Source organism: Epinephelus fuscoguttatus, linkage group LG15 (genome assembly GCF_011397635.1).
Source record: "Epinephelus fuscoguttatus linkage group LG15, E.fuscoguttatus.final_Chr_v1".
Classification (NCBI taxonomy): Eukaryota; Metazoa; Chordata; class Actinopteri; order Perciformes; family Serranidae; genus Epinephelus; species Epinephelus fuscoguttatus.
This window is the reverse complement of record NC_064766.1, coordinates 3,444,071-3,472,055: the sequence shown is the minus strand read 5'-3', so window position 1 is coordinate 3,472,055 and position 27,985 is coordinate 3,444,071. Positions and strand designations below refer to the sequence as shown.

The 27,985-nt window shown below is 40.7% G+C and overlaps 1 protein-coding gene across 1 annotated transcript; it reads left to right on the top strand.

Annotated features, from left to right (window-relative positions):
• The first annotated feature begins 6 nt into the window (after positions 1–6).
• tgs1 (trimethylguanosine synthase 1) lies at positions 7–26,768 on the top strand. Its single transcript, XM_049599394.1, has 15 exons — positions 7–260; positions 438–505; positions 771–910; positions 996–1,080; positions 1,466–1,543; positions 1,923–2,483; positions 3,996–4,119; positions 8,359–8,445; positions 9,215–9,371; positions 12,731–13,076; positions 13,292–13,444; positions 21,211–21,357; positions 22,933–23,151; positions 24,419–24,495; positions 25,812–26,768. Exons 1-15 carry the CDS (start codon positions 136–138, stop codon positions 25,914–25,916), a joined length of 2,472 nt encoding a protein of 823 aa, XP_049455351.1. The 5' UTR covers positions 7–135; the 3' UTR covers positions 25,917–26,768.
• The last annotated feature ends 1,217 nt before the right edge of the window (positions 26,769–27,985 follow it).

Here is a 27,985-nt window from a genome sequence, read left to right as displayed (position 1 = left end):
CTACACTCGAAACACTGAACGTTAGTGTGATGTTGTAGTGAACCGATACTGGTGGGGAAGCGGAAGTGAACAGCGAGTAACCAGCGTGTGAATGTGTATGGTCGTGCTGCTGTGTGCTTCAGATTCAGTCGGCTGATGGTCATGATGCTGGAGAGGAGCAGGGTGACAGTGGTGGCGGATGTCTTCTTCAGCAAAAGACTCTTAGCTGAGGAGGAGGAGGAGGAGAGAATTCACTGTCGCTGCTCAAGAGCCTTCGTACAGTAAGCCTCTCATATCTGTTTATGTCCACCAGCAGTTACTGATGTGGATGTGTGATGATAGGCGCAATTGAAAAGCTGGAAAACAGTACTGTAGTGTGATGTGTGAATGGATGGATGAAGATGTGCAGGTCTAGGTCTTCATCAGTTTTTCTGATTGTGTTCTCTGACTCTGTCCAGGGATCGGGAGCTGTATCGCTCTGATAATAGATTGCTCTCATTTGATGTGGCAAACACTGCAGTCCGAGGTATGTATATAAAGCATTCCACTTGAGGGTCCGGGGCACCTTTCAGATTACACTGGGCCTTTAGTTTAATTCTGAGGTTGTTCAAATTCCCCAGCTGAGTCTGAGGTTGTCCACTGATTGAATGACATATTAACATGGCACACACACACACAAACACACACACACACACACACACACACACACACACACATATTGCCTAACAGGGTGAAATCAAAAGATGTGAAAGGATGACTCCATCTGAAACAAACTTTACCTTAACTCACAGAAGAAGCAGATGATGAAGAGGAGGAGGAAGAAGATGAGGCTGATGGTGTGGAGAAGGGCGTGTTGGATGAAGAGGCTCAGCTGATGGCCAGCATGGGTCTGCCCTTGGCCTTTGCCAGCTCCTCTGACTGGAGGAGAGTGGTAAGTCTGACCTATTGCTGGACATTCATTTGAACAGCATGTCTGTGTAGATGTGTGAATGAGCCTGTTTTTGGTCATGTGACAGGGGAGGAGGTCTAACAGCAAGCCTGCCTCATTCTGGGCAGAATCTGCTGAGGAAGAGGAAGATGATCAACAGGCTGACAATAAAGGTATTACCATTCACTTATAGTTATCATTATTTATAATATGAACAGGCTACTGAGACCAAGCAGGAGGGTTCATCCAAAAGTAAATGACCAGGTAGCTTGGCTACGTCCCCATTATTAGACTATGTAGCAATCATGTTTAAATGCATCAGTTTGAAGCTTGTTTCACAAAGTAACACTTTTGCCCATAAAGGAAGCAAGCTTGGATCAACAGCAGTCTGGGCCCTCCCTGCTTTATAACTTCTTGCTGGAGCATCTCAGGCAGGACCAATCAGTAACACTTAACTTTAAGGAGATGATTTTAACTGTATGAATAGGTATTTTTTATTGTTATTATGTGCTCAGTGTTGTGATGTTATTTGACACTGCCTTATGATTTTTCACCTAGCTGATGAAAATGAAGAGTGCATATCACCAGCGGATGGAACTGGAGAGACCCAAGCTGCTGGCTGGGAAACATACTGGGGTAAAGAGGATGACATGAAAACTGCAATGACAGACACATGTACACTGTACACTTGTAGTATAAACCCAATGAAATATGATGCTTTCCCATATTGGACTATATCAGAGGCATACAACAGCAGTACGTTAATTCTAGTTAGCAGTTACAATGAACCAAATTTATATGACACCATTCAAATAGTTTTTGAGATATTTCAGTCTGGATCAATGTGGTGGATTGATAGACCAACATCCCTGGAGCCACGTCATTAGCTTAGCTATCAAAAATGATACCAGGTGGTTGTGTATGGGATTAGGAAGAGTCAGAAAAAAACATTTCAGACCTCACTTATTAAATATTGCTGCTTTATTTTAATCCATTTCCTGTGTATCTCCTGAAGCTCAACAGGGTGAAACTCTGCTGTGGAACAGCTGGCTGGAGAAACATCCAGAGACTGATCCAGGAACAGTGACTGCTCCTTGGGATGACCCAGATACAAAAGCTGTCTGGGACCAACATGTCACAGAGACCTACTACTCCTACTGGGAGCAGTTCTCATACTGGTCAGCACAGGGCTGGACCACTGACCAGTCAGTCTGTAATGGGGACGCTGGTGGAGAAGCAGCAGCAGGGGTGATGGACAAAGACATAGATGCACACCCAGAGGAGTGGAGTGATGGACAGACTGGGGCTGAGAGCCAGCAGAGAGAAAAAGCAGAAGAAGTAACAGCTGTTGATGATGATGCTTTGGTGTTGAATGATCTCTTTGGACAGAAGTGTACATTAGGGACAGGAGGGAGGTGTGTGACTGACTCACAGACAGACGGGCAGCGTGTGAGTGTGTCTGATACCAGAGAGCTGTCAGAGACAGAGCACTGTGGCTCTGATCCTCCTTCTGATGGTGGGAATGATCACAACAGACCTGCTGCCTCTTCACAGCAGAACACAGCTCAACATACAGGTAATAACTTAATGTCTATCTGTGTACAGTTCCAAGAAATAGTCAGTGAACTACTTGGATTTTGCTGCATTTTAGCATAATATAATCATAAAATATGGTCTGACACTCTTCAAAGTCACAACAATAGACAAGCTACATCTGCCTGGAAAAACAACTGCATGTTTTGGTGCATTTATTGAATAATTTGCTCAAACATTCAAAGTCAGGTTGGATAAAGAAAGTGAACTCCTTGTATAAGTAACTAGTGAAACCTTATTTTACGGCAGTGACCTCAACCAAATGCTTTGTGCATGTGTTGATCACATCTCCAGGAAGAATTTAAGACCATTTCCCTGTACAAAACGGTGTAACTGTACTGATATTTTGGGTGTGTATATCATGAATGGTTAAGGAGTGATCTTAAAGTCGGTGTGAAGTGAAATCTGAGATTTACACCTAAATACACATATCAGAAAACACTTGTTGAAAACAGGTGAAAAGACTGGGAATTATGTAGTACTGAATTGTGGAGTAAGACCAACAGGATCATCAAAATCACATCTTTTTTGGACCCTGATTTTACAGTTTATCAGTATATTATTCAAATGATACCTTGCTGTTTTAGTTTTTACTACTTTCATTTCTCTCGCCAGTGTCAGCTAGGATAGGCTCCAGCCCCCCCGCGACCCTCAAGAGGATAGGCAGTTACGGAAATGAATTAATTAATGAATTAATAATTTAGTACATTTATCTTAAACTCAGTATCATATACAGTAGTTGTAGCGAGGGGATGCGTTCCGATTTGCATACTTTTTCTTTTCACTTGTAGTAGGCACTGCAGCTGCCCTTAAAAGGTATGTACTGTTATATGCAGTATGCACACAATCGGGACATACTACTGTCTCATAACATTACACCCTGAACTTTGACCCTCTTGCCCATATATTGGTCACCTTGGAGATAAAACAAAGTGGGGTTCACCAAGCTTACCAGAGATGGAGATCAGTCAAGAGAGATCTGATGTTGTTATTTTGCAATAAATAATAACCGCATACATAGTAGTTTATAGAATATTATACTCACAGTAATAAAATTATAGAGCATTTCTCTGTTACTGTTATTTAATACATATGCCCTTTTCTCATTGGTTATATTCATGATTATTTTGTTTAATTAAGTAATTAATATTCTTATAATAAAGTGGTCATCAGTCATCCATCATTGCGGCTTCTGGCAGATTTCAACAAGTTGTCAAAGTGTCATCTGTCTGCAACTCAGTTGATGTGACGAATCTTCTGCTGTGCAGAGGATTGTGGGTCAGAATAGCCAGGAAAGCATGCTGGTTTGCATACTGCCAAATCCGATCAAATGAAGTAGAACATCCAGATATTTTTGGCATACTGCATCTGACATAATATGTATTGGGACATACTAAATCTGTTTCTGGCGTACTGTATAGTATGGGTATTGGAATGCACAGAGGGTTTTGGAATAGTGCTAATTAATGTTATGTGCTTGTATGTTTTGACTCAGATTCCCAACAGGCTGCTGGTAGCCCTGACAGACAGCATGGCTCAAGGAATTATATGCCAGATAGAGAAGATGATGACGATGATGACAAACCCCCAGGAGGAGGACTAGCCAAAATCAAACGCAGGTAAGTTTGTGTGCTGTGTGTGTACATTTAGAGCTACCTTTGATGAGGAGTAGGTTTTTGAATCTGTTTTTTCTTGTAGACAAACTGCCTTTTTTTAGGTATGCTTTTTACCCCTTCAAAAATACGTCATGTTCACTAAGAATTGAATGAAAAAAATTGAGGGTCACTGCACCTGTAGCAACCAGCAGCACAACCAGCACTGTGTGTTTCAATATTTATTTCACTGACAAAATTGTTTTAGTCTCATCAGAGTCTAATAATTATTTTCTATGTGCTAGAGAATCCTGATTCACAACATCTCTTCAAGAGATTTAACATCCTTCCTTCTGGGCCGAAACAGGTTTCTGAAAATTAATTGCAACAGGTATAAAACTATTTTTTCATAAACACTCTAAATTCTAATAAACCATAAACTTTGTGTTGGTTCCACACACAGCCAAGCATTTCAGCTTGTACTTATTAGGGCCCGAGCACCACATGGTGCGGCCCACTTGACATGCTGCTTTGTTGTGCTATGGCCTATTCAAGTCCTGGAATTTGTTATTTACGTGACAACGCCTGAACGCAACATAGGCTCCACTCCAATTGAGTGTGTGTACAGTGCTGTGCTGCGCTGCTGTGCCAGCAGCGTGATAGACACTGTCCATAACAATGACTATGTCAGGTAACAAACTGCGTTGGACTCAGGTCGGGTTCGGTCAGGAAAATGCGGCCTGAGCCGCGCTCTAGTGTGCTCACCTGTAAGTGCGTGCACGTGTCTGTGTGTTTGTGTGTGTGTGTGTGTGTACCCATAGGGGGGTGTCGCCCAGGGCGCCATTAAGGCTAGAACTGCCACTGAGTGTGACCTTGCAGCCGTCTCATTCTTGTAAAAATGATATCTCACAAAAACCTTGAGGGAATTTCTTTAAATTTGGCGCAAATGTTTGCTTGGACTGAAGATTAAACTAACTGGAATTTGATGGTTGAAGGTCATAGTCAGTGTGACCTTACAAAACATGTTTTTGGCCATAACTGGCCATAAGAATTCTTACACTTATTGTGACAAAACTCCACATAAATATCTAGTAGCATGTAATGATGAAGTGATGACATTTATATCTAAAAGGTCAAAAGTCAACTTCACTGTGACATAATGTTCTGCATAAAACACTTTTCTGGCCATTACTCAATATCATCTCAGAATCAGAAGGACAGGAGACATTTGGTCAGATACTGGTGACACTCATCTTGGGTGTCCATCTTGGCAACTTCACTGAAACATGATAATATTCTGAAAAAAAAAATTCGTTCATTTATACGGACAGGCATCTGCACAGACAGCTTTTACCCCCAATGAATGAATGAATGAGACGGACGCAATCAGAAAGGAAACGGAGGCTGTGCATTGATCCTTTTGCCCCTGTCTGCAGGGACGAATAAAAATCCCTTTCATGATGGAGTCAAACGGATCATGTGCATAATTAACCACAAAACAAGCAAATACTTCATCTTAATGACATATAACTCTCATTATGCTTCAGCTGAATCCTCTAAGCAAATGACCATGTTGAATTGAAATTAGTTTATCATGTTAAATGTCCGCAATTGTATGAAATTGCTCCAATGCGTTAACCAATCTTTGTGCATAACATCACACAGCCTGATATGCCCTGGCAAACACAGTGGGACTATTTTCTGAAAACACAGAGCAAAGAAATGTCTTTTTTTTTCTCCCCTGGTCTGCTGTCAGCAGGAGCGGGGATTTCAGCACCACGGACAGCACGCGTAAAAAGACTTGACAAGCGTCTCCTTTAAATGTGTTTGCTGCTAGAGAAATTATACATAATAAATGAAAACAGTGACATATTTTCAATAAAAAAAAGTGAGTTGAACGTTCATTTCAAGCTTTTGTAGTACAACGAATTTCAGAATTGTGCGAGTGCGGCCGGAGAGCGGGCGGCAGTGTTTGATGCAGGAAACTCGATATAGACTTGAAAATCAATTTCGGAGTGGGCGTGTTTCGGAATGGAGGGCTGTCCCCTGTTGGAACATTGTGCGCGCACAGCCCTTCACCACCTGGATCCTAAAATAAACACCTGTTTTATTACGTAATCATGCTTCCATGTTGCACCATTCATTAAGATCCGATATTTCTGTCATTCAAATAACAAGAATTGTGGTTTAATACTCTTAATTATAACAGCCAACTTATTGAAAAATGTCAGGTTTAAATTGGGCTCGGGCCCATAATTACAGTTAATTGGACGGGCCGGGCCGATCCCGGACATAACGTGCTTGGGCCGGGTCGGGCTGGATTTTTTGGGCCCTATCTAAGCTCCATTAGCCGCTTTCGTGGAAAGGGGGTCAGTATCGGGGAACCCACATCCACTCGTTTCCCCTGAGCCGCCTCAAGCAGGGGCGGAAATCCCAGGGGGGACAGGGGGGACATGAGTCCCCCTTCAGTAAAGCTGTACCCCCCTCGAATCATTTGAGACATAATTAATAATTTTTGAACAATGCAGTAGTATTTATTAAAAGCACAGTGTAAGTGGCGCTCATTATAATCTCGCAATAATGTGCTATTTAAATCTTAAAAGATTTAGTCCCCCCCTCCCATTCCTAGTAGTGGTATATCCCACACTCTTTCCAACGGGCAGGGCTGCTTGGCAGCAGTAGCAGCGTGTGGCTGGAACCACTGCTCACATCGCGCATCGCAGGGTAAGATGTTCACTCACACAGACACAGTTTAACTTACACAAGTTACAACACATCCCATTTACTGTTACAACAAGCCCCAGGCCCAGGCTGGTAATATAAACTGTCTACAACATTTCTCCTGCATTGTTCAAAAGCCTACTCAATTACGAGTGCTGCTAAGCTAAAAGCTAATGATTAAGCTCAGAGTTTAGTGATAGAGAGGACAGGAGAGAAAGAAGAGGGAGAGGACAGGACAAGAGCAGTCAGTGGCGGAGCAATGGGTACCTGTCTGTAGGCTTTCCACCTGTCAGTGAGACAAACATGAAAGATGTGCAGATGAGGAGCGGTCATTACACACGGTTGTGGCGGAGCTGCTCATATGGGTACCTGTCTGTAGGCTCTCCTCCTGTCAGTGAGACAAACATCAAAGACGTGCAGACGAGGAGCGGTCATTACGCGCGACTATTACGCACGGTTGTGGCAGAGCGGCTCGTAAGGGTACCTGTCTGTAGGCTCTCCACCTGTCAGTGAGACAAACATCAAAGACGTGCAGAAGAGGAGCAGTCAATATGCGCGACTATTACACACGGTTGTGGCGGAGCGGCTCGTATGGGTACCTGTCTGTAGGCTCTCCACCTGTCAGTGAGACAAACATCAAAGACGTGCAGAAGAGGAGCGGTCAATATGCGCGACTATTACACACGGTTGTGGCGGAGCGGCTCGTATGGGTACCTGTCTGTAGGCTCTCCACCTGTCAGTGAGACAAACATGAAAGACGTGCAGAAGAGGAGCGGTCAATATGCGCGACTATTACACACGGTTGTGGCGGAGCGGCTCGTATGGGTACCTGTCTGTAGGCTCTCCTCCTGTCAGTGAGACAAACATCAAAGACGTGCAGACGAGGAGCGGTCATTATGCGCCACTATTACACACGGTTGTGAGGTGTGCAGCGGCGGATCTCACAGCACACTGTTTATAAACCAGTTTACCAGTTTAATTGCAGGAAATGTTTAGTTTTAGTTTCGTTAGTATAGACATTCACGCTGCCTGTTGGAGAGACAGAGAGAAGATTAAAGCGTCAAATTGCGGTAAAAGATGCTGTATAACAGACAGGCTACAACTTTTTTCCCTTGCCCCCCCCCTGGAATTATTCTCTAAAATTTTACTGTTTATTGTCCCCCCCAACTGTGAAATGGGATTTTCGCCCCTGGCCTCAAGAGCTGCCTGCTCTCACCTTGCAGCCACATTTTAGTATCTCGTGTGCTTGATTTAGTATCTCGTGCGCACGAGATAGTTTTTTTTTTTTTAATTTTTTGGGGGACTTCAGGGGCTCCGTACATTAATAATGTCATATCTCAGGAACAGAAGGGGAGACATTTGGTCAGACACTGAATTGGTGACACTAATCTTGAAACTGTGCTGATTGTATAGATCTTCTGTGCTGCTGCAGGGAAGATGTGTGTGAAGCATCCAGGTTTTCACAGACATGGATGTAAACTAGAAATTTGACTGGTGCACAGAGGCATACAACCACAAGGTAATAATTCTAGTTCCTGTTTGTAGTCATGAGCTGGATGTGGAGGAGAGCCCACAGCTGACACCAGAGGAAGCTTGGAATAAACTGGGACTCAAACACAACCCAGAGCCACTGTAAGTCTGATCCATTCATGCTGCCTTTTTAATTTTTATTTATGTATATTTGGTTCTGCTTGCCTCTCAGTTGGTCTAACGCTCTGTTGTGTCCACTGAAGTGTGTCAGAAGTGACAAAAATCAGAAGTGTCCTCCAGCAGTCTTTTCTTCAGCAGACACATTTTAATGCATGCCATTTTGTATCTGTATGTCGTAAATAGTAGCATGAACACTGTCTCTCTGTCTCATTCCTCTCTTTCTCATGTTTCTCCTTCTCTGTCTCTCATGAGAGTAGTAGTTGAACTGTATATGTGTTAAAACAAAGTCAGTAACAAGTGAAATACATTATTGAATATTCATTTCATGTTAATTAGCAATAGAAAAGGCCAAACTGCACTCAGCTGCAAAATGTTATGGACATGCTGGTGCAAGAATATTGTAAGGGCAATGTCTTCTGTGACTTGGACCTTGAGATGAGTAAGGTAGTGACTGGAATGCACAATGCATGGTACTAACAGTGGCCACAGTCCATTCTTTGTGAATTTGCCTTGAGTGTATACTGTATGTATTATGTAAAATGAGTGATACTTAAAAACTGTGAAATTTACATTTTGCTATTTGCTCAGAAAAAAAACATGGAGGGTAATTTTTTCATCCTAACTAGTGTAACAGAGATTCTTGAATAGTAACAGTATGGATGCAAATTGTTGTGGTGTGTAGACATATTGGAGCAGTTGTTCTACAGTAATTGTCTTTCTGGATGAGGTTGTATTTCTGTTTGTACCTCAGGTTCAACAGTGTGTTCAGCTTTAAAAGCAGTGCCGGTCAGAAGCCTCGGAGGCAGAGGTGGGCTAATAGAGCAGTCCGCAGCATCGGCAAACACATCAGGTTCTCAGACACGTGTGGAGATAGCAAACAGCCACAGACCAGCACCACCCTCTGCAAGGTACCACCACCTGTAAACTGTTGAAGGGTTACCACTGTCTTAGACCGAGTTGTGGTTTGACAGGAGCACCTGATCTGATTGCTTGGAATGGACTTATAGTTGGTAAAGTAATCTGTGCTGACTCAACTTAGCTGCTGTGTTGGATATTTCTAACCAGACAGCTGCAGGGTCCTGTGCATCCATCTACTCTGGGTGTTGCAGGCAACACTTGTCGAGGGGGATCCTCACTTGTTCCCAGACCAGCTGGGCACTCTTCACTGAAAACCTCTCCATCTCCCTTGACTTTGAATCTATGATTCTGCAACCAAAATTTCCAAATACATCACAAATTTTTTACAATTCAAGGTGCATCTTTCCACACACCTAAATTCAGATGGACTTTGTGTATGAACCACAAGTGTTTTTAAAAAATGGCAGTTTAATTGACCATATTCATTCATTCATCACCTACATTTTGAACAGTTCAACTTAACACTGACCCTGAATGCTCTTTATGTAGCTCAACACGTGTTTGGGCATTCCAAATATGAGTTTGTCTTCAAATTATAAAAAAAAGAACAAGTGAGAGATTTCTCTTCATCTCTCACCACAATCTTGAATCAGAACAAATCCCCAGTGTTCCTCCTGCACCAGCATCAGGCTGAGGGGCAACTCAGTGCTTGGCCTCCAGGCCACATCCACACTAATACATATGCATTTTAAAACATCAGTTCAAAATGAAAACTCTCTCTGTACACAGGAGCGTTTTAGCTAGGGGTGGGCGGATCGATACAATAGAGTGTGCCAGTAAACCCGGAACTCCGTTAGCGCTTTCAGCACTTCCGGTTCTCTCGTCTAAAAGTCAATATGTTTTTTGAATGGGATTTTGGTAAAATGCCTCAAATAAGGTCTGTGGTTAACAAAAGCTTAAGCAAGTTTCGTGTTTTGTTCTACGACATAAAACACGTCAGTAAATACCCTACTTGTGAATTTTGAAGCTTTTACGTGTTGTGAAAAAGGCGGTTGCTAACAAGTTGCTCAATGTGACTACAAACCCTGTCGGGGACATTAAACGTCATCAGCCCCGAACAGACGAGAGTGCTGGCAGTCCGCCATTACAGTTTCTTATTTAGCTTAAACAGTCCGATTTCCCCATTATACAATGTTTTCAAAATAAAGCGGCCGAAATCAATTGAAAGCTTACTGGCGATGACGTCAAGAGTCATGCGACCATGGAGTAGTCATGTAGTCCGTTAAAGCCTAACGTTAGCTTTTTACTTCTGGCGATTGCATTTAAGCTTCAAATGCGGTATGAAAGGTGTTCATATGTGAAGATCTCGCTGAACAAAACCTGTAAGTATCATAAACTTGTGTTAGCCACAGAGCTTATTTTCTGACATAATCCAAAACGCAATGCAAAAATCACATTCACTTTCTCTTCCGGGAACCAGTATGATGCTAAACTTCCAGGTTTTGACGTCAGCCCTGGCACACTCTATAAAATCGATACTAAAGACACAGCATTTTCATTTTGAAGATCAGTCCTAGTGATCCTAGTGTCAATAGGATCGACACTAAAACAGGGGTCAGTTTCTCTCGTCTACTTCTACTACTTCTGTATTTCAAGAGTATTTCAAGAGTCAAACTGTATGTACAAACAATGTTCTGTTGTCATGAATTCATCTAGTGCATGTGCTATTTCTCAAACAACATATGCGTCACATAGGCACAGCACGCTGTGGCGTGCACTCTGACAGGCTAAATCCAACACATGATAGCAGTGATGGCTTAATGAAAGAGGGGAAAACAGAAAGAGAACTGTTTGCCAGAGTCCTGCACAGGTCCATTTTTGAAAACCTGCATCCGACCATACCCATAAAGCTCAGTACCAGAATCAACCTCTTACCTGTCATTTTGTCCAAGTCAAAGCCGCACCCACCCACACTCATTAATAAAGGTCCCGTGACCCGACCCACACCAGTGATTTAACATACAGGCAACAGTCACTCACATTAAGTTGGGTTCTCCGTTCTTGAATTACAATTCCAGTGGATGAAAAGTCTCTTTCACTGACTGCTCTTGATGCCGGAATGGCGAAAACATTCTGCGCAGTTACTGAAGGTTAGGAAACATTTCAGCATGCTCCACTACAAAAATAAGGCCCGGTTTATACGACAACGATTTCAACTGAAAACGGTAAAGTTTACTTGCGTTTTGGCCGATTGTTTACACGACAGCGGCATTTTGGGTGCGTGAAAACGCAACGTTTTGAAAACGGGTTCCAGAGTGCAACTTTTTGGAAATGGCAGCGTCTCCGTTGTCATGTAAACTTGCAATATGCAGTTCCTCTGAAAACAGAGACTTTTCGCACATGCGCATTACTGTTCCAGTCACTAGGCATGCCAACCGTCACAACAACAAGGCCAAGCTCTGTTTGTGCTGCTCACCCTGTTGATTTGAAGTGAAGTGTAGATCTGTTACTGTAGCAACTCCACCTCGTCGTCCATCCAGACAAAGTTATCTGTGCACGCTTTCGCCAGTGTGTCTTCTTTGTTTTGGTTTTTAATCACCACGGTGTAGAGGAAGGCGCTTCAGCGCAGGCGCATGGCGTCATGCCGTGGTGTTGCTTTGCAAATTTACACTGCCACCCATTGGCCTGGCGTGCATACTACAGCATTTCCAGTAGATTTTGCGGCTCCGTGTGAACGGAGATCGTTTCAATAACGTCATCATATAAACGCAGAAGTTTTTTAAAACGCAAAGGACAGACTTTTCCGTTTTTAGAGAAACCGTTGTCATCTAAACAGGGCCTAAATGTCAGGGGATCATGTCACCATTTCTTTTCTGAGCTCTCAAAGAGATTGCACTTGTGACCTGTAAACAGTAAATGTAAGCTGCTACAGTGTGAGCTTTCCTTCTCCTCTTGTGACTGCACTGCACACTTGTGTTACATCATAAGTAAGTTTGGCCCTTAGGACTGTACCAGAAACGCGTATTTTGCTTCAATTCAATAGGTGCTTCTTTTGTAAAAGGAAGCATCCACATTGCATGACAGATAATTAATTACCTAAATGTTGGAAATTTATATCAGTTGGCTGCAACCCTGCATATTGATTTTGCCTTGCTTGGTGTTTTAAAGATGCAATGACAATATTCCAAACTGCACAATGTTCCACTCCAAAGTTTCATCACCCATATCAGAGCATTTAAACTCCTCGTCAGCATTGTCTTGTGTTGAGTTGTAGGAGAAACGGATGGAAGCCAGGTATGTTAAACCACCTGCACTGATAATCTATGGCAGTCAGAAATGGAAAGTAGCATAAAGTTTTATGAGTTTGAATGTTACACGGAAAACTTATTAAATTAAGACTGTTTCACAGGTCAAAAACTTCCTTGAAAAGACTCAGAGGGAGACCCAGATGACTCCATGTGACCAGGGTGAGATGGAAGGAGGAAGCACAAAGGAACCTGAGGACAAGCATCCACATCTGGGAGAACTAACGGGAGAAGAAGAGAAGAGGAGGAGGAAGAGGATGAAAAGTGAGGGTGTGGAAGAAGATGGTTCTGACACTCCATCCAGTGTAGTTGCAGAGAGAAATCTCAACTCTTCTACTGGGACTGTTGATAGTGAGAGGGAGGAGGAGGAGGAGGATCAGCCTGGTAGACAGTTAACATGTCTAGAAATTCCTGAGTTTCTCATGCCCGACGCACCTGAAAGCAACAGTGGTAAGCAAGCATCTGCCAGACAAATGATTCTGATGGCATCCTTTTGTTTTTAGAACTTACTGTTTGTAGTAAAATAAGACCATCCTGATGAAAACTGTTGCAGTGTAATGCTGAAACGCGCGCGCGTGTGTGTGTGTGTGTGTGTGTGTGTGTGTGTGTGTGTGTGTGTGTGTGTGTGTGTGTGTGTGTGTGTGTGTGTACGTGTACGCGCGCAGAGTTGATGGTGAAAAATAGGAAGAAGCCAAAGAATAAGAAGAGGAAGCAGCAGGTTCCAGCAGAGATGGCAGCTGAACCAGAGCTGGCTAAATACTGGGCTCAACGCTACAGACTCTTCTCTCGTTTTGATGAAGGGATCAGGCTGGACCGAGGTCAGTCTGCACTCAATAACTAATATGTAGTCAGAAGCCAGTCATTAATATTTCATTTACTTGTTATGATAATGAAGTCTTTATTGTTGTGCATTTTTTAGCATCTTTTATTTCACATATTGTACAACTAGTTTTGGATTTGATTCCAGCAACACATTCAAAAAAGTTGGGACAAGGGCAAGAAAAGACTGGAAAGGTTGTGGAATGTTAAAAAAAAAACCAAAAACAAAAAAACACCTGTTTGAAAGATTTCACAGGTAAACAGGTCAATCAGTCACAGCATCCTCAAAAGGCTCAGTTATTCAGAAGCAAGCACGGTGCAAGGTTCACCACTTTGTGGAAGTACTGTGTGGGCAAATAGTCCAACTGTTTAAGAACATTTCTCGAGGAACAGCTGTAAAGAATTTAGGGATATCACCATCTACAAGTCAGTCTGGCAACAAATTTGACAAATGTTAGCAACAGTAATGCTAAGACACTGTTAATTATGAAGTACTTGTTTGAGGACATTCGGACTTAATTATCGTTGACAATTTTTAGTTTTTTATACTTATTGGGTACTACTGATCCCAAATAGTTGAGAGAATTTTAAAATGCATACCAAACAAAGTTCAGGTCTCAGGAGCATATATGTGAATGTGCAGTAGTTATCGTTGCAGAACAGCCTGTCACAGGTTACAACGTGATGATTAGAGGCATAATGGCAGGGCATAAAGGTCCAGGTGTAAAAAACAAAAACAACAACAACTCAATCATTTAGGATTTTGCTAAAAGAGAAGGAAATCGCCTGATGATTTATATGTATAGATCCCAGGGTACTTTTTTTTATTTGGGAGCTGTTTAAATGTGTAATGTGTAACTTGTGGTAGATTTTAATTTGAACTATTGAACCATTAATATTGTATACTGAATCTGAATCTCACTCTGAGTTAATGTTTTTCCTTTCCAAACTAAAGAAATGAGAGATCATTTTAATTTTTACCGAATATTTGAAGTCAAACTGTGACAAAACTATATCACTTACTTTGTTGCAATTTCTTAAACTAATGATTAATCATTGCATTCTGTTTTTATATAAGTTTTACAGTGTCCCAACTTTTTTGGATTTGGGGTTGTACTTCATCACATTTTAAGTCACCTCATTTGCACAATCACATAAAAAGATTGGGTAAACTGTACACAGCAGAGTGGAGCTGAAGACATGCACCACATCAGCAGCTGAGGCAGAGAAGATGTTTAATGGATAGATTCGCATTGTTTCTAATCTAGCTTGTTACAGTACTTGCATGTGTTAGCAACACACATTAAAAGCGTTACTGGTCAATGTTACTGTTCCTCCTGTCCATTCTGGCTGCAGAGAGACATGGTTTCATCTTTTTAGAACCAGATTCCCTCCTTGTGTTATTATCCCTCAACTGTTTCAGCCAGGATGGAATGTAACTTACAAGACTGATGATGCTATAATTTGTTTAACTCAGAGTGCTGATGTCCCACCAGGGGCAATTTGTGTGAACAGTTTGCCTTACACACATACTATAACATACAGTAACATGTAGACACATAAAGAGATGACTAATAAATTAAAAAAAAGAATATAAAGTATGCTTAGGAGTTTAGTGGAATAAAGGAATCTACAAATAATAAAGTTTAATAGACTGATTATCAATAGAGGAGATTAAAAAAACAAAAGAATAAAATAAGTTCACAGAGAATTTAAAAAACAGATTGCAGAGGGAATAAATGTTTTTGAATAGTGGTTAGTTTTACAAACAGGTAAAACGTTACAATAATTTTACCTTCAAGAACATGTTCAGAAGAAGCTAAAATACTTGAAGCTTTCTGGAGGATTTTTTGACTGCAAAAACAGGTCATGTCCTCTTGTGTCACTCCTGTGATCTTAGAGCAGATTTTAAAAATGCTATTTAGACTGTATCTGTCTTTCAGTGTGAGGCTGTGAAACCAGCAGATACATGAAAAACACAGGAGGCTGTCATATTCGTAATATAATATAATATATTGTAATAGAATTTATAATATTTTGCCATAACTGGCTAGAGGACCAAAGAGCTTGGCTCATGATGTAGGGGTGCAGAAGGTCAATAATATACTGTGGAGCCTGGCCATGTGGGGCTCTATTAGTGAGCACAAACATTTTCAACTGAATTCTAAAATCAACAGGAAGTCAGTGCAGAAAGGTTGAAATAGGTGTAATATGTGATCGTCTATTGGAGCATGTTAAGGGTAAACTAATGCATCAATTGTGGCACAGTGCTTTACATTGTGTTTACTGGGCAGTAAGGTAAGTGGAATGGAAAGTGGGGAAACCCAACAGCTTAGTGGCTTAAGGAAAATCTGGATTTGGTATCAAGAAACAAGTGGCCACAACTCTTCAAACCTTGGACTTCAATCATGTCATCCTTGAACCCATCACATATTATCAAGACACATTCTTATGAAGTGTGAATAACCATGAGCAAATTAAAGGTTGCATCACAAGCAAATAGAGCATACTGCTTTTAGCTCCACCAACAGATAGTGCTGCTACTCAGTTTTGCCTCACAGGCTTTACAACATACGACATTCCTCTGTCCTTTGGACCCTCACAGTGGATAAGGAAAAACTCCCCAAAAAAAGAAAGAAAATGGTAGAAACCTCAGGAAGAGCAACTGAGGAGGGATCCCTCTTCCAGGACGGACAGATGTGCAATAGATGTCGTATAGAACAGATCAACATAATAATTGTCGGTCATCCATATGACAACATGATACATAAAGAGAGGGAGAGACAGTGAGACAGAGATGGAGAGAGATGCAGGGCAGACAGTGATGATAATACCTACAATAACATTATTTTGTAATAATATAATAATAATAACAGTAATTTTGATAGTTTATGTTATAAGTATATATTAATATATGATAGCATATGTATGTGACAATAATAATCATATGTGTATAATAATAATGGAAGTATGACTAATAATAACAGCAGTAGTAGGAGGCATCAGGCAGGACCAAGGCAGCACAACCGCGACACATGATCTGGGCATAGCTGCAATTTGAAGGAATCTGTGAGACAGTGGAGCACAAATGCTCCAGAGAAAAAGCCAAGTTAGTGACATGCAGTTGAGCTGAGTTAGCAATATGCAGTAATAGGACGTGAATGAAGCAAAGCCTGAGCCAGCCCTAACTATAAGCTTTATCAAAAAGGAAAGTCTCAAGTCTAGTCTTAAATATGGAGATGGTGTCTACCTCTGAGACTGAACCAAGAAGATGGTTCCACAGAAGAGGAGCCTGATAGCTGAAGGCTCTGGCTCCTGATCTACTTTGGGAGACTTTAGGGACCACAAATAACCCTGCATTCTCAGAGCGCAGTATTCTGGTGGGATAATATGGCACTATGAGCTCTCTAAAATACGACAGAGTCTGACCATTTAGAGCTTTGAAATTGAGGGGAAGAATTTTAAATTCAGTTCTGGTTTTTACAGGGAGCCAGTGCAGAGAAGCTAAAACAGGAGAAATGTGATCTCGTTTCTTAGTTCCTGTTAGTACACGTGCTGCTGCATTCTGAATTAGCTGGAGAGTTTTTTAAGACTTTTTAGAGCAACCTGATAACAGGGAATTATGGTAATCCAGCCTAGATGTAACAAATGGGTGGACCAATTTTTCTGCATCTTTTTGGGACAGGATAGGCCTACTTTTTGCAATATTACGCAGATGAAAGGACATAGTCTGTCGAATTTGTTTTATATGGTAGTTAAAAGACAAATCTTGATCAAATATTACCTCCGAGGTTCCTTACGGTTGTGCTAGAGGCCAGAGCAATGCCATCTAGAGAAACTATATCTTCAAATAGAGAGTGTCTTAAAGGGCCAGTGTGTAATATTTGGCATGGTTTATTGTCAAATCTGAATCTGAATCTGAATATTCTACCCATTAATATGTTTATAGAAATGTATAATCGCTATAAAATAAAATTCATTTGGTTTTCGTAGCCCTGTAATTATGCTTTTTATATATACATATATATATATATATATATATATATATATATATATAGCAAGGGCCTTGCTTTAGCAAGGTCGCCATCTTGCGCCTCCATGTATGTATGGCAGACTGAGCGGACAATCCAGCCAGCCAGAGAATGCGTTTTGCGTGCATAAATAAACCAACGAAGACGGCGGAAGGAAGGAAGAAGGAGGAGGAAACAGCAGAGAATGATAGTAGTTCGTTGATAGAGAGTAGTGGAAGTTTTTTTTAGTTATAAAGTTTGCGAATGGACCACACTTAACACGCAACAGGAGAGAATGAACCCGAACTGTAATCTGCGAGGAAAAGAAGACGCAACTTCACTCCTTGTGATGCACTCTCTGCGGCGCTTTTCCTTCTGATGATATATCTCTCCAACGATGGTAGCAGTAGCACCGAGTCCCATTCTGTGCAGCAAAATGGGAGCGGGGGATTCAGCCTCTCTTCTCGCCCGCTCAGCATCCAAGTTCCTCATCTGTATGCTCCGGCTCAAACAGGTATGGCTCTGGGTCTGTGTCCGCTACAAGAAACTCTTCAAAATCACGTTCAAAGTCGTCTGTTGCAGCTACTATAGTCCAGAGATATTGCTAGGCTAAATAAACAGCTGAGCTCTGTTTACAGGCTACGCTGTCAGTCAGTGTGAGGGCTGGAGATACCCGCTAGGTATCGTAAACGAGAATGTGTGTATGGAGTGTGTGTGTGTTACGCTAGAAGAGTCTGGGACGGAGTCTTTTACCCTCTGGAGTGTTACCGGAGTTTTTGGAGTGCTCAAATACACTGGCCTTTTTCCCGAATGCTCCTCTGGTCTCCTGCTCATGAGGGATTCATTACAATATCGTAACATAGTTTAGATTTCTAAATAAACATTCACCTCATCGCTAGATAGACCTACTCCTGAAAAAATCATGTCTGCGCAAGGCTTTTTGTCCCTACGAGGCCACTGTCATTTACCCGACGGGAGGGGTGAGCGAGTGAGCCCTGCAATCTAGAATTTGACCACTGATGTCACTGTTTTCAACGGTTTTCAAACCATTTTACATAGTGGCCCTTTAAGTGTTTGTGGCCAAGAACAGTAACTGAGCTAATAATAACAAAATTGGAGCTCATGTTTTTATGTCTTTAAGGCATGTTTGAAGTTCAGTTAATTGATCTGTGTCTTCTGGCTTGATAGATAGATATAATTGTGTATCATCTGCATAAGAACTCCAACTCCAACTTACCTTTCCTCCAAAACAGCTGACTTCATTCCTTGGTCTTTATAACCAGATAAGATCAGGGTCCTAGTGCTGTAATGTATGATTTTGTTCTTCTTACAACCAGTTTGCACTCTAGAATATGTTCAATCTTAGCTGAAACAACATGGAAATGATGCCCCCCTACACTTCCAAGCCCCCACTCCCTTTTTTCTAGATCTCATTTTGTTATGAGTAAGTTGTGTATTTGTATGTAGAATATATGTCTAATTTAAAAAAAAAGAAAAGATAAAAAAATCTGCTTATTTCTCTTAAGGAAAGTAGTTATGAGTATTTAATTGCCATGTTGGTTTCCTCTGTGGTCACAGACCAGCTTGGCAGATAAAACCATCATAAACAGATCTAATGCTTAATTCTTAAGAACATCAGCTTACATTATAATTAGTTTCAGTCATTATCTTAAAGGTCCATTTTGTAGGATTCAGGGAGATATATTGGCATAAATGGTATATATCAATCATTTATTTGTGACTTATTATGAATTATACAAGCTACAACAAATATGATCCCATCAACTCCTTTAACTTGTGCACTGTAATTTAGTTATTTTTGTGTCTTTTAACATTGTTGGCTGCTGATTTATGATTGTCCATGTTCATGGATGGTTCTGATAATACATGGTTTCTGGTTGTGGAAAGATTTAACCGTCCACACATCCCGACCTTGACAACCATATGGTCACTCTATCAAACACGAGCAGCGCCGCTCTGCAGCTATCTCTGCACAGTGCATAACAGTGATACACAGCAGGAACAGGACAGCACCTCACATTCCCACAGTCACACCCGCCCTTATCCACTGTAAGGCACACGCTTCCTCTCTTTCTCTCACCAGAGTCCTCTGCACCGCAAGAAGAGTTTTAGGGAATCAAAGGATATTACAGTTCTTGATATGCTGTTGGAAACTGATGCGGTCCAGTTTATTTCTAATGTTTGTACGATGGCAAGCAGGATGCTAGTTTAGCTGTTGCCCATCTCTTTTCATCTTCCTTGATGTTTAATGATGTTTACTTTGAAAAAACCTCGACCTGGCTAGCTAGCAGCTAGCTAGCTAGAAGTCAGCAGAAGGAGAGTTTACAGACTGGGTAGTTTACATCCTCATCCCTTTGAAAGACTCACAGCCACATGCCACTAACATCTAACACTAACCACATACAGCACCGTTAAGACTTGCAATATAGACAAAGGAACCTAAATATAGCACAAATTTAGTAGAGCTGACCGAGAGGTGACTGGAAGTATTCATGTTGACCAAACATATTTGAATATACTAGGCTGGATTACTGCAATTTCCTACTATCAGGTTCCACTAATACATTTTTAAAAACTCGCCAGTTGATCCAGAATGTGGCGGCAACTGTACTGACAGGAACTAAGAAAAGAGATCATATTTCTCCTGTTTTAGCTTCTCTGCACTGGCTCCCTGTAAAAACCAGAGCTGAATTTAAAATTCTTCTCCTCAATTACAAAGCTATAAATAGTCAGGCTTTCCTCTTTGATGAAGCTCACAGTTAGGGCTGGCTCAGTCTTGTTTTGGACCAGCCCCTTGTTAGGCTGACATAGGCCTCGTCTACCAGGGGACCTCCTATAATACACAGAGCTCCTTCTCTCCTTCTCTCTCTCCTCAGTTTCTGAAATGTTTTTTCTTCTGCATTTCCTAACATTAAAGTCCTATTACTGCATGTTGCTTCTTCTCTGAGCCTTTGTGCTCCACTGTCTCAGGTTACCTCAATTTGCAGCTACGCCTGGATCACGTGTCGTGGTTGTGTTGCCTTGGTCCTGCCTGATGCCTCCTACTACTGCTGTTATTATTACTTCTACTGTTATTATACACATATGATTATTATTGTCACATACATACACTAACATATATTAATATATAGTTTCACAAATGGTACCACAATTACTGTTATAATTAATATTTTAATATTATTACTAAAATTAATGTTATTGTAGCTATTACTGTCTACCCTGCATCTCTCTCTGTCTCTCTTTATGTATGTATCTTCATGTTATCATAAGAATTACTTTAATGTATTATTATATCCACATACGGTGTGGGATAGGGCCATTTGGTTTTTGGACACTGTAGTTCTCCTACTCACTCAGCACAAGGGAGAAGTTTCAGTTGGTTGCAATCTACAACCTCACCACTAGATGCCACTAAATGCTACACACTAGACCAGTGGTGTGGGATGGATCAGCAGCACTAATATGTGCCAACACTTTACACAGTGAAATGACACAGATGACAGTAACAGACAGATTGTAACTGAATCCATGTTGTTTGTTTGGCCTGGAGGGCTTGCTGCTGTTCAGTTCCACACTGAGAGGCTCTGAGAAATGCATTGTGCTGACTTTTAAAAGCATGAACAGTAATCTGGGATAATATTTAAGATTTCATTCAGCCGACTTGGCAGTTTAGGAAATGCTTTAACACAGATTCTGTCTGACCCACATATCAGTAACATAGTCATGTGTTTCAGAGGGCTGGTTCTCTGTGACGCCGGAAAGGATCGCTGAGCACATCGCCCTCAGGGTAGAGCACAGTTTCCCTGACTCTCAGCTGGTCATAGACGCCTTCTGTGGTGTGGGAGGAAACGCAATTCAGTTCGCCCTTACTGGAAAGAGAGGTAAGCCTAAAGTGTGTGAGTGTGTGTATGTGCTCGCACCTCCATTAAATTCTAATAGTGCATAATATCAGTGTTGACACCTTTCTTCCATCAGTGTCATTTGGTCGAGAGCTGTGCCTAGGTTTGATTTAATCGATTAAGTACTGAAAGGTAAAGCAAATGTATCAGAGTCAACCATTTGTGACTGAAATGATTATTTCTATATATATGTTTCTTACCCTCATTAAAATCTTTCATCATTACAGGATGGCTATGGTTGATAATAGCCTTCTGAGCTACCATTGGACAATACATTAGGCAGTATTATGGGCAGATACAATTTTATCACAGATAGGTTCATCTGACAGTCTTTGTCCGCAGGAACAAATTATGAAAGGCAGTCATGAGTATAGCAAGGAACTAGGTTATGCAAGGCTTCAGTTCAAAAATAATTTTCTGAAGTCATTGAAAAAAGTCATTCTGATAATCTAAGATACTTGTAGTAAAAGCATGTACACTGTAAGAAAAAAAAGGTAAAAGTTAAGAAAACTTTAAAAAGTAAAGCAAACCACTGCAAAGCCTTTTTGAGTTTTCTCAACTAAGGGCTAATGTGTTGTATCAACATAGCAGAGGTGGGAGTAAGTCACACATGTGCAAGTCTGAAGTCATAACCTTCAAGTCTCAAGCAATTCCCAAGCCCCTGTGGTGATAATCAAGCCAGTGAGATCGAGTCCTTGCTATAAGTCAAGCAAGTCACAAGTCAAGTCATACTCATAAACTCAAAAAGATAACATAACATAAACTGCACCCATCTGACAACTGTAGTTACTCGTTACTTGACAAATTAAGATTTTACACTTGAAACACATGAAAATCATAAGTCATCAAAGTAGTTTTAAATGCAGAAATATTGCATGTTTCCAGCTTCACAAATGTGAGGATTTTTGCTGCTTTTGCTTTTTGTTATTGAATAATTTTTATGTTGAGGTTTGAATTGTTAGTTGGACAAAACAAACAATATGAAGGTGTCACTTTGGGCTCTGGGTAAGTGCGACTCTATATCTCACTATTTCCATGAGCCTCTCCTCATCCAGTTTTTGTCACATATGAGACACAGCAACAGAGTTCTCTTTATGCATCCATGGTGAGGAGAAGAGTCGAACTGCCACAGGAGCAGAAAAAAAGAGCTGCTACAAGGAGCTGGAATGTACAAGCAGAGAGCAAGTGGGGGAAAATGCATTTAATTCCGTGGGCGGCAAGGCTGGAAATAGGACAGTGGCCTGAAGTGCTGCGGGGCAGCGTGCCCAGGAGTGCTGACGTGCATTTTGCCACTGCCGCTGTAGGGTTGTACATTGAAAATAATAGAGATGTATTTTTTGAGACACAGCGTTCGCTGCCACTGTGTCTTGGCATTGACAGTCTAAACTCTGAACTGGCCCCTGGTTTGAATGTTTCTGTTTAATCCTGTAATTGACTGTCCAGTGAGTCCTCATGCAGCATTGTAAATGTCCCAGTCCATGTGCAGACATTCCTGCAAGGTAAAGAGTTCTCACAGTCTCCTTCTCCCGCTGTGTTTCTTGTCTGTCGTACTCTCAGTGCTGGCCATTGATATTGACCCGGTGCGGTTGGACTTGGCGCAACACAATGCTACAGTTTACAGTGTCGCTGACCGAATCGACTTCCTGCAAGGGGACTTCCTTCAGCTGGCACCCCATCTCTGTGGTGATATTGTCTTCCTGTCACCACCATGGGGAGGGCCAGACTACCTGACTGCTGAGTTGTTTGATATCAGGACCATGATGCAACCCGATGGATATCCTTTGATTCAAAACAGAGAGTGAGAGAGAGAGAGAGAATGCTATAAAAAGTCTTTAAACATAGATATACCTGGATATAGATAGATATAATCTGTCTCAAAATATTCTAATCTATAATCAAACCAACATTACTCATGGTAGTGAAGTGTGGGGTCCTCTTGTCAATCAAGACTTTAAAAAAATGGGACAAACACCCAATTGAAGTTCTACACACTGAGATTTGTAGTATAACTAATAACTAATAAAGTACTTAATTTAACTTAACTTATACTCAGAGTCTGCAAGAACACCCCTAACAATGGATGCCAAGCTGAACTCAGCCAGTTCCCCCTTTTAATTAGGATACAAAAAAGAGCATCAAATTCTACACCCAAAAGCATGTGACCCCAACTCCTACTATTACAAAGCTCTCAATCGCCATGGGGAAAACATAGAGAGGAGTCCTAGGCTCACCTCCTCTAACAGCGAAAGGCCTCAGGACAACCCTCACACAATCCAGCCCAACCAAATTACATCTGAAGAAAAATAAATCTACATCAACTATCTACCACAAAACCCAAAACAAACTTCATTACTGTTTGGCCCTAAGCAGACAGTACACAATGGTAAACTATCTGACCACTGTGACAGATCAGAAACTGAGAACGACACTAACTATGTACAGACTCAGTGATCACCTGGACATAGAGACTGGCAGACACAGGTAGACCTGGCTGCCTAGAGAGGACAGGCTGTGTCAGCTCTGCCCCCAGAGACAGGTGGTGACAGAGCAACATTTTCTGCTACAACGTAGCACATATGAAGACATCAGGACAAGGTTCTTTATGAAAATTAAATGTTAACTGCAAGATTTTGATACATTATCTGACCAGACTGAAATAACACATCGATGTGGAGAAAATAGTGTTAGCGCCATAGATGCAGCAAGATATGCATGTCCTAGCTAAAAAGACAACCAACACAACAACACATAACAGCTGGAATTCATTTCCTCACAGATCACACTCTGCCTTTTTGTTTAGTCCTACATTTCATGACTTATTTTTTCTGTCTGTGATGCATTGTTAATAATTGTTTCTTCAATAATTTAATTACCTATTATATTGCATTGTGGTTAATTGAATTCACTTTCAGAAATCGAAATTCTGCTTTGGCAACAGAAATGAAATGTCATACCAATGAAACTTACTTAATTGAATGAATTGAAATAGTAATGTTTTCATGTTTGTATTAAATATTGGTTTCATTCTTAACAGCAGACACATTTAAGATTTTCCGCCTGGCAAAACTGATATCAGACAACATAGTGTACTTTCTGCCTCGCAATGCTGACATGGATCAGGTCTGTATGTTCAGTCTTTGTATGTCTGGATGTATGAGTGGTGAACAGGCCATTAATTACTGCACAAGAACATTAACATTATACACTGTGTGGTATATGCCTGCTTACCTGGAAAGGTGGGAAAGCCAAATTTGTTTTGCCAGTGGATTTGTCTATCAAATTTGCTTACATGTATTTAATTTATCGGTAAGCAGATGGCTAAATAAGATTAATAAAATATTCATCAAATTTGGTACAGTTAATCTGACATGCGTATTTAAAAGGTTTATTCAATTTGGAGAACGCACTGGTACATACCTTGTACTGATAATATATTGGAGGATGTAATGGAGGAGCTTATCAAATTCATTAACCATTAACAAAACTGTTACAGCAGCACTTAGTGATAAATTTTCACCAAAGTTTGGATGGTGCATCTGGAGCAGATGGGTGTGCCAGATGTGGGGGATAACTACTAGTGAGATACTGCACATGCAAAGATCAAAGTCGTAATAGTAGCATAAAAAAAACTGCAATTAAGGATTCATCTTATTATTCCTGAAAGTTTATTGACCATCAGGTTCCAAAATGTTGTATTACAAATATAATGGTCAGATAGATGAGCATGTTTTGTGGTTCTGGTTTGAAGATTTCTTGCTCTCACATTTTACAGTTGTACCTGTGACAGTTTGGACTGCAGAACCAGTTGCAGATAATATTTGATGGAAATAATGATAATAATCTGAGAACAAACAATAGGGTACTAACTAGGGTTACAACAACATGAGATTTTTATGGTACAATAACTGAGGACAGTTATTGTATCTGGGGCTGTTATTGTAGTATAATAACTACAATAACTGTTTCCCTGTGTTACTTTGTTATTGTTGGTTACAGTGATCCTTAAAGGAATGAAAACAGAGTTGTTGTTGGGGTTTTTTGTTTTGTTTTTTGCTAAACGCTTTATTATAATTGATACTTGAAACCATATTTTTAATGGAAGTTTGTGTAAAAAGACAGACAGCTAAGGATGAAAGATGCAAACGCACAGCTGAGATTCTCCCTTCAGTTACATATCTTTGTTAGTACCATTGTTAAGCAAATAGTTTTCACACAGGGTGTATGATTTCACGGTATACTGCTGCAATCCTAGTTCTAACACTGCAGGTGCTTGTTTACTATACCAGATAATGCTATTTTAATTTGAACATTACTGAAATTACTAACTGGATCTGCAACAACAACACAACAATCTTTGTCTTTGCTTTCTATTCTGGCCTGATTTAACATTATTAACTGTGTGATAAATTATCATCTCCATGTCTGTGTCTCTACAGATAGCCTCTCTAGCTGGTCCAGGAGGGAAGGTGGAGGTGGAGCAGAACTTCCTCAACAACAAGCTAAAGACAGTGACTGCTTATTTTGGCAGCTTGATAAAGTAACTCTGGCACAGGCATGGACATTAGGATTTTCCTCCACTAAATGAGAACAGAACAAAAATGTATTTCTAATCTATCACTCTGTTTCTACTAGGAATCCATTCAAATACTAAAGAGTACAGTAATTTGACTTACTTTTTTGTACTTTTACTTTTTATACTTCTGTCATAGACAAGAAACAATTCAGAGTGAATCTGATGATCTGCAGATACATTTACTGACCACCCTGCATGTTTGAGTAATGATTAGCTCTTGAAAAAGACTGTTAGTTAAGAGAGATTTTTTTCTGAGTAACAATTTAATCATATTCTTTTTTTATTGCACATTACAGCTAATAAATGTGTTTTTTAGAATATTGGCTGTCTTTTTAATTATTGATATGTCAACATTTTATTACACTATTTAGTTTTAGGCCTGGGCCCCATTTCAGAAAGCAGGATTAGGGAAAACTGAGTACGTTAAGCCTGAGATGAGGGAAAGTTTTTCCGTTTCACAAAGCCATTTCAGCGTAAACCTGAGTCAGTTACTGCTGGCTTGCAGGTTTGCTTCATCTAAGCCTGAGGCTGATCACCTGCTGGGCGTGTAGCTGGAAGGAGAGACATGGCGCGTCCTTTTGTGAATGAAGTCATGGACGTTGAGGCACAGTTTATTCAGAGGCTGTTGCATAAGGAGAAGTTGATTAGACCCCGTTTGGATGTCTCCCCGGAGGAGTGTCTATATGAAAGATACAATTTCACCTCACACTCTATCATTTATCTAACAATCTTCTCCACCCAGATATATCAAATGTTACACATTGTGGATTGCCCTTTGATTCTTCAGCAGCAGCAGTTTTCTTTAGAACATCAGAGACACTGAACATATCCGCAAGGCAACAGTTGGCCGTAAGAAAAGTGACTCTGGCTTAGTCCTTGCAGCAGCGGCTGCGGGTTCAAGTCCAGCCTGCAGGCCTTTGCTGCATGTCATTCCCTCTCTCTCCGTCCTTTACGCTAAGCTGTCCTGCCATTAAAGGCAACAAAAGCCAAAAATAAAATCTTTAAAAAAAAAAAAAAAAAAAAGAATGAAGAGGAATCCCATAGAGCTGCGGGGTTGTCAGTGTTAATAAGAAATTAATCTACGTGGATGCATTATGCAATGATTCATGAATACTTTTCATATATTCAAAGATTCCGCAGTGTAATTGGCTGCATTTATGGGACACATCCCCATCGTAGCCTCATCAGGGAATAGGGAAAAGGAGATCACATGAAAAGCAAGTCATTTCACTGCAATTCAGCAATTCAATTAACCTCAGCCTAACATTGACATAATGAAGTAAAATATAAGTAAGTAAGTATAAGTAAGTAAGTAAGTCTTCCAGTCTGCATAATATTTTTGTGTTTGATTTTGAGTGCGTTTGGGCCCCCATCAGATTACAGCTGAATAAGAGGATATAGCAAATTATACCAAAATATATAAACTGTTAAGATATAAAAATGTTTCAATATTTTCTGTATATTAGACATGCTTTAATGCATCACATTGCATAACATCACTTCACATTACCTGTTAACATGCTCTGCAATCTCCCATCCCACCTCACACTGTTCAGCTGCAGCTGCCGTAATAGATTTTTTTGTTTGTTTGTTTGTTTGTCTTCTCCGATTCAGTTGGGATGAAATAAGTGACTCAGCTTTTAACTCTTCCCGCTTTTAACGCTTCCCTCAGGCTGAACATACTCAGAGTTGATTGATCTTATTCTGATCAGCTATTCTCGAACCAAAAACTCACAGGATTAGACTTGGAGTTTGTTGAGCCTGCTTTCCGAAAAAGGGGCCCTGGTCAGGTTAAGTTAAATAAGAAAATGAGGTTAACATTGGATACCATATAGAGGTTACTGTATGACTTCACATTGCATTCATACAGAATCTGCAAGGAGATTAACTGAATGAATGGATCAAACACAGTTCAACAGTTCAGTGAACATAAAAGCCAGTAATTGCTTACTTTATTTTTCAATATGAGTCATTTCTAAAACTTAAATGTAGTAATTTTATAAGTACTACTCATTCGATAGACGATATGATTTTGTA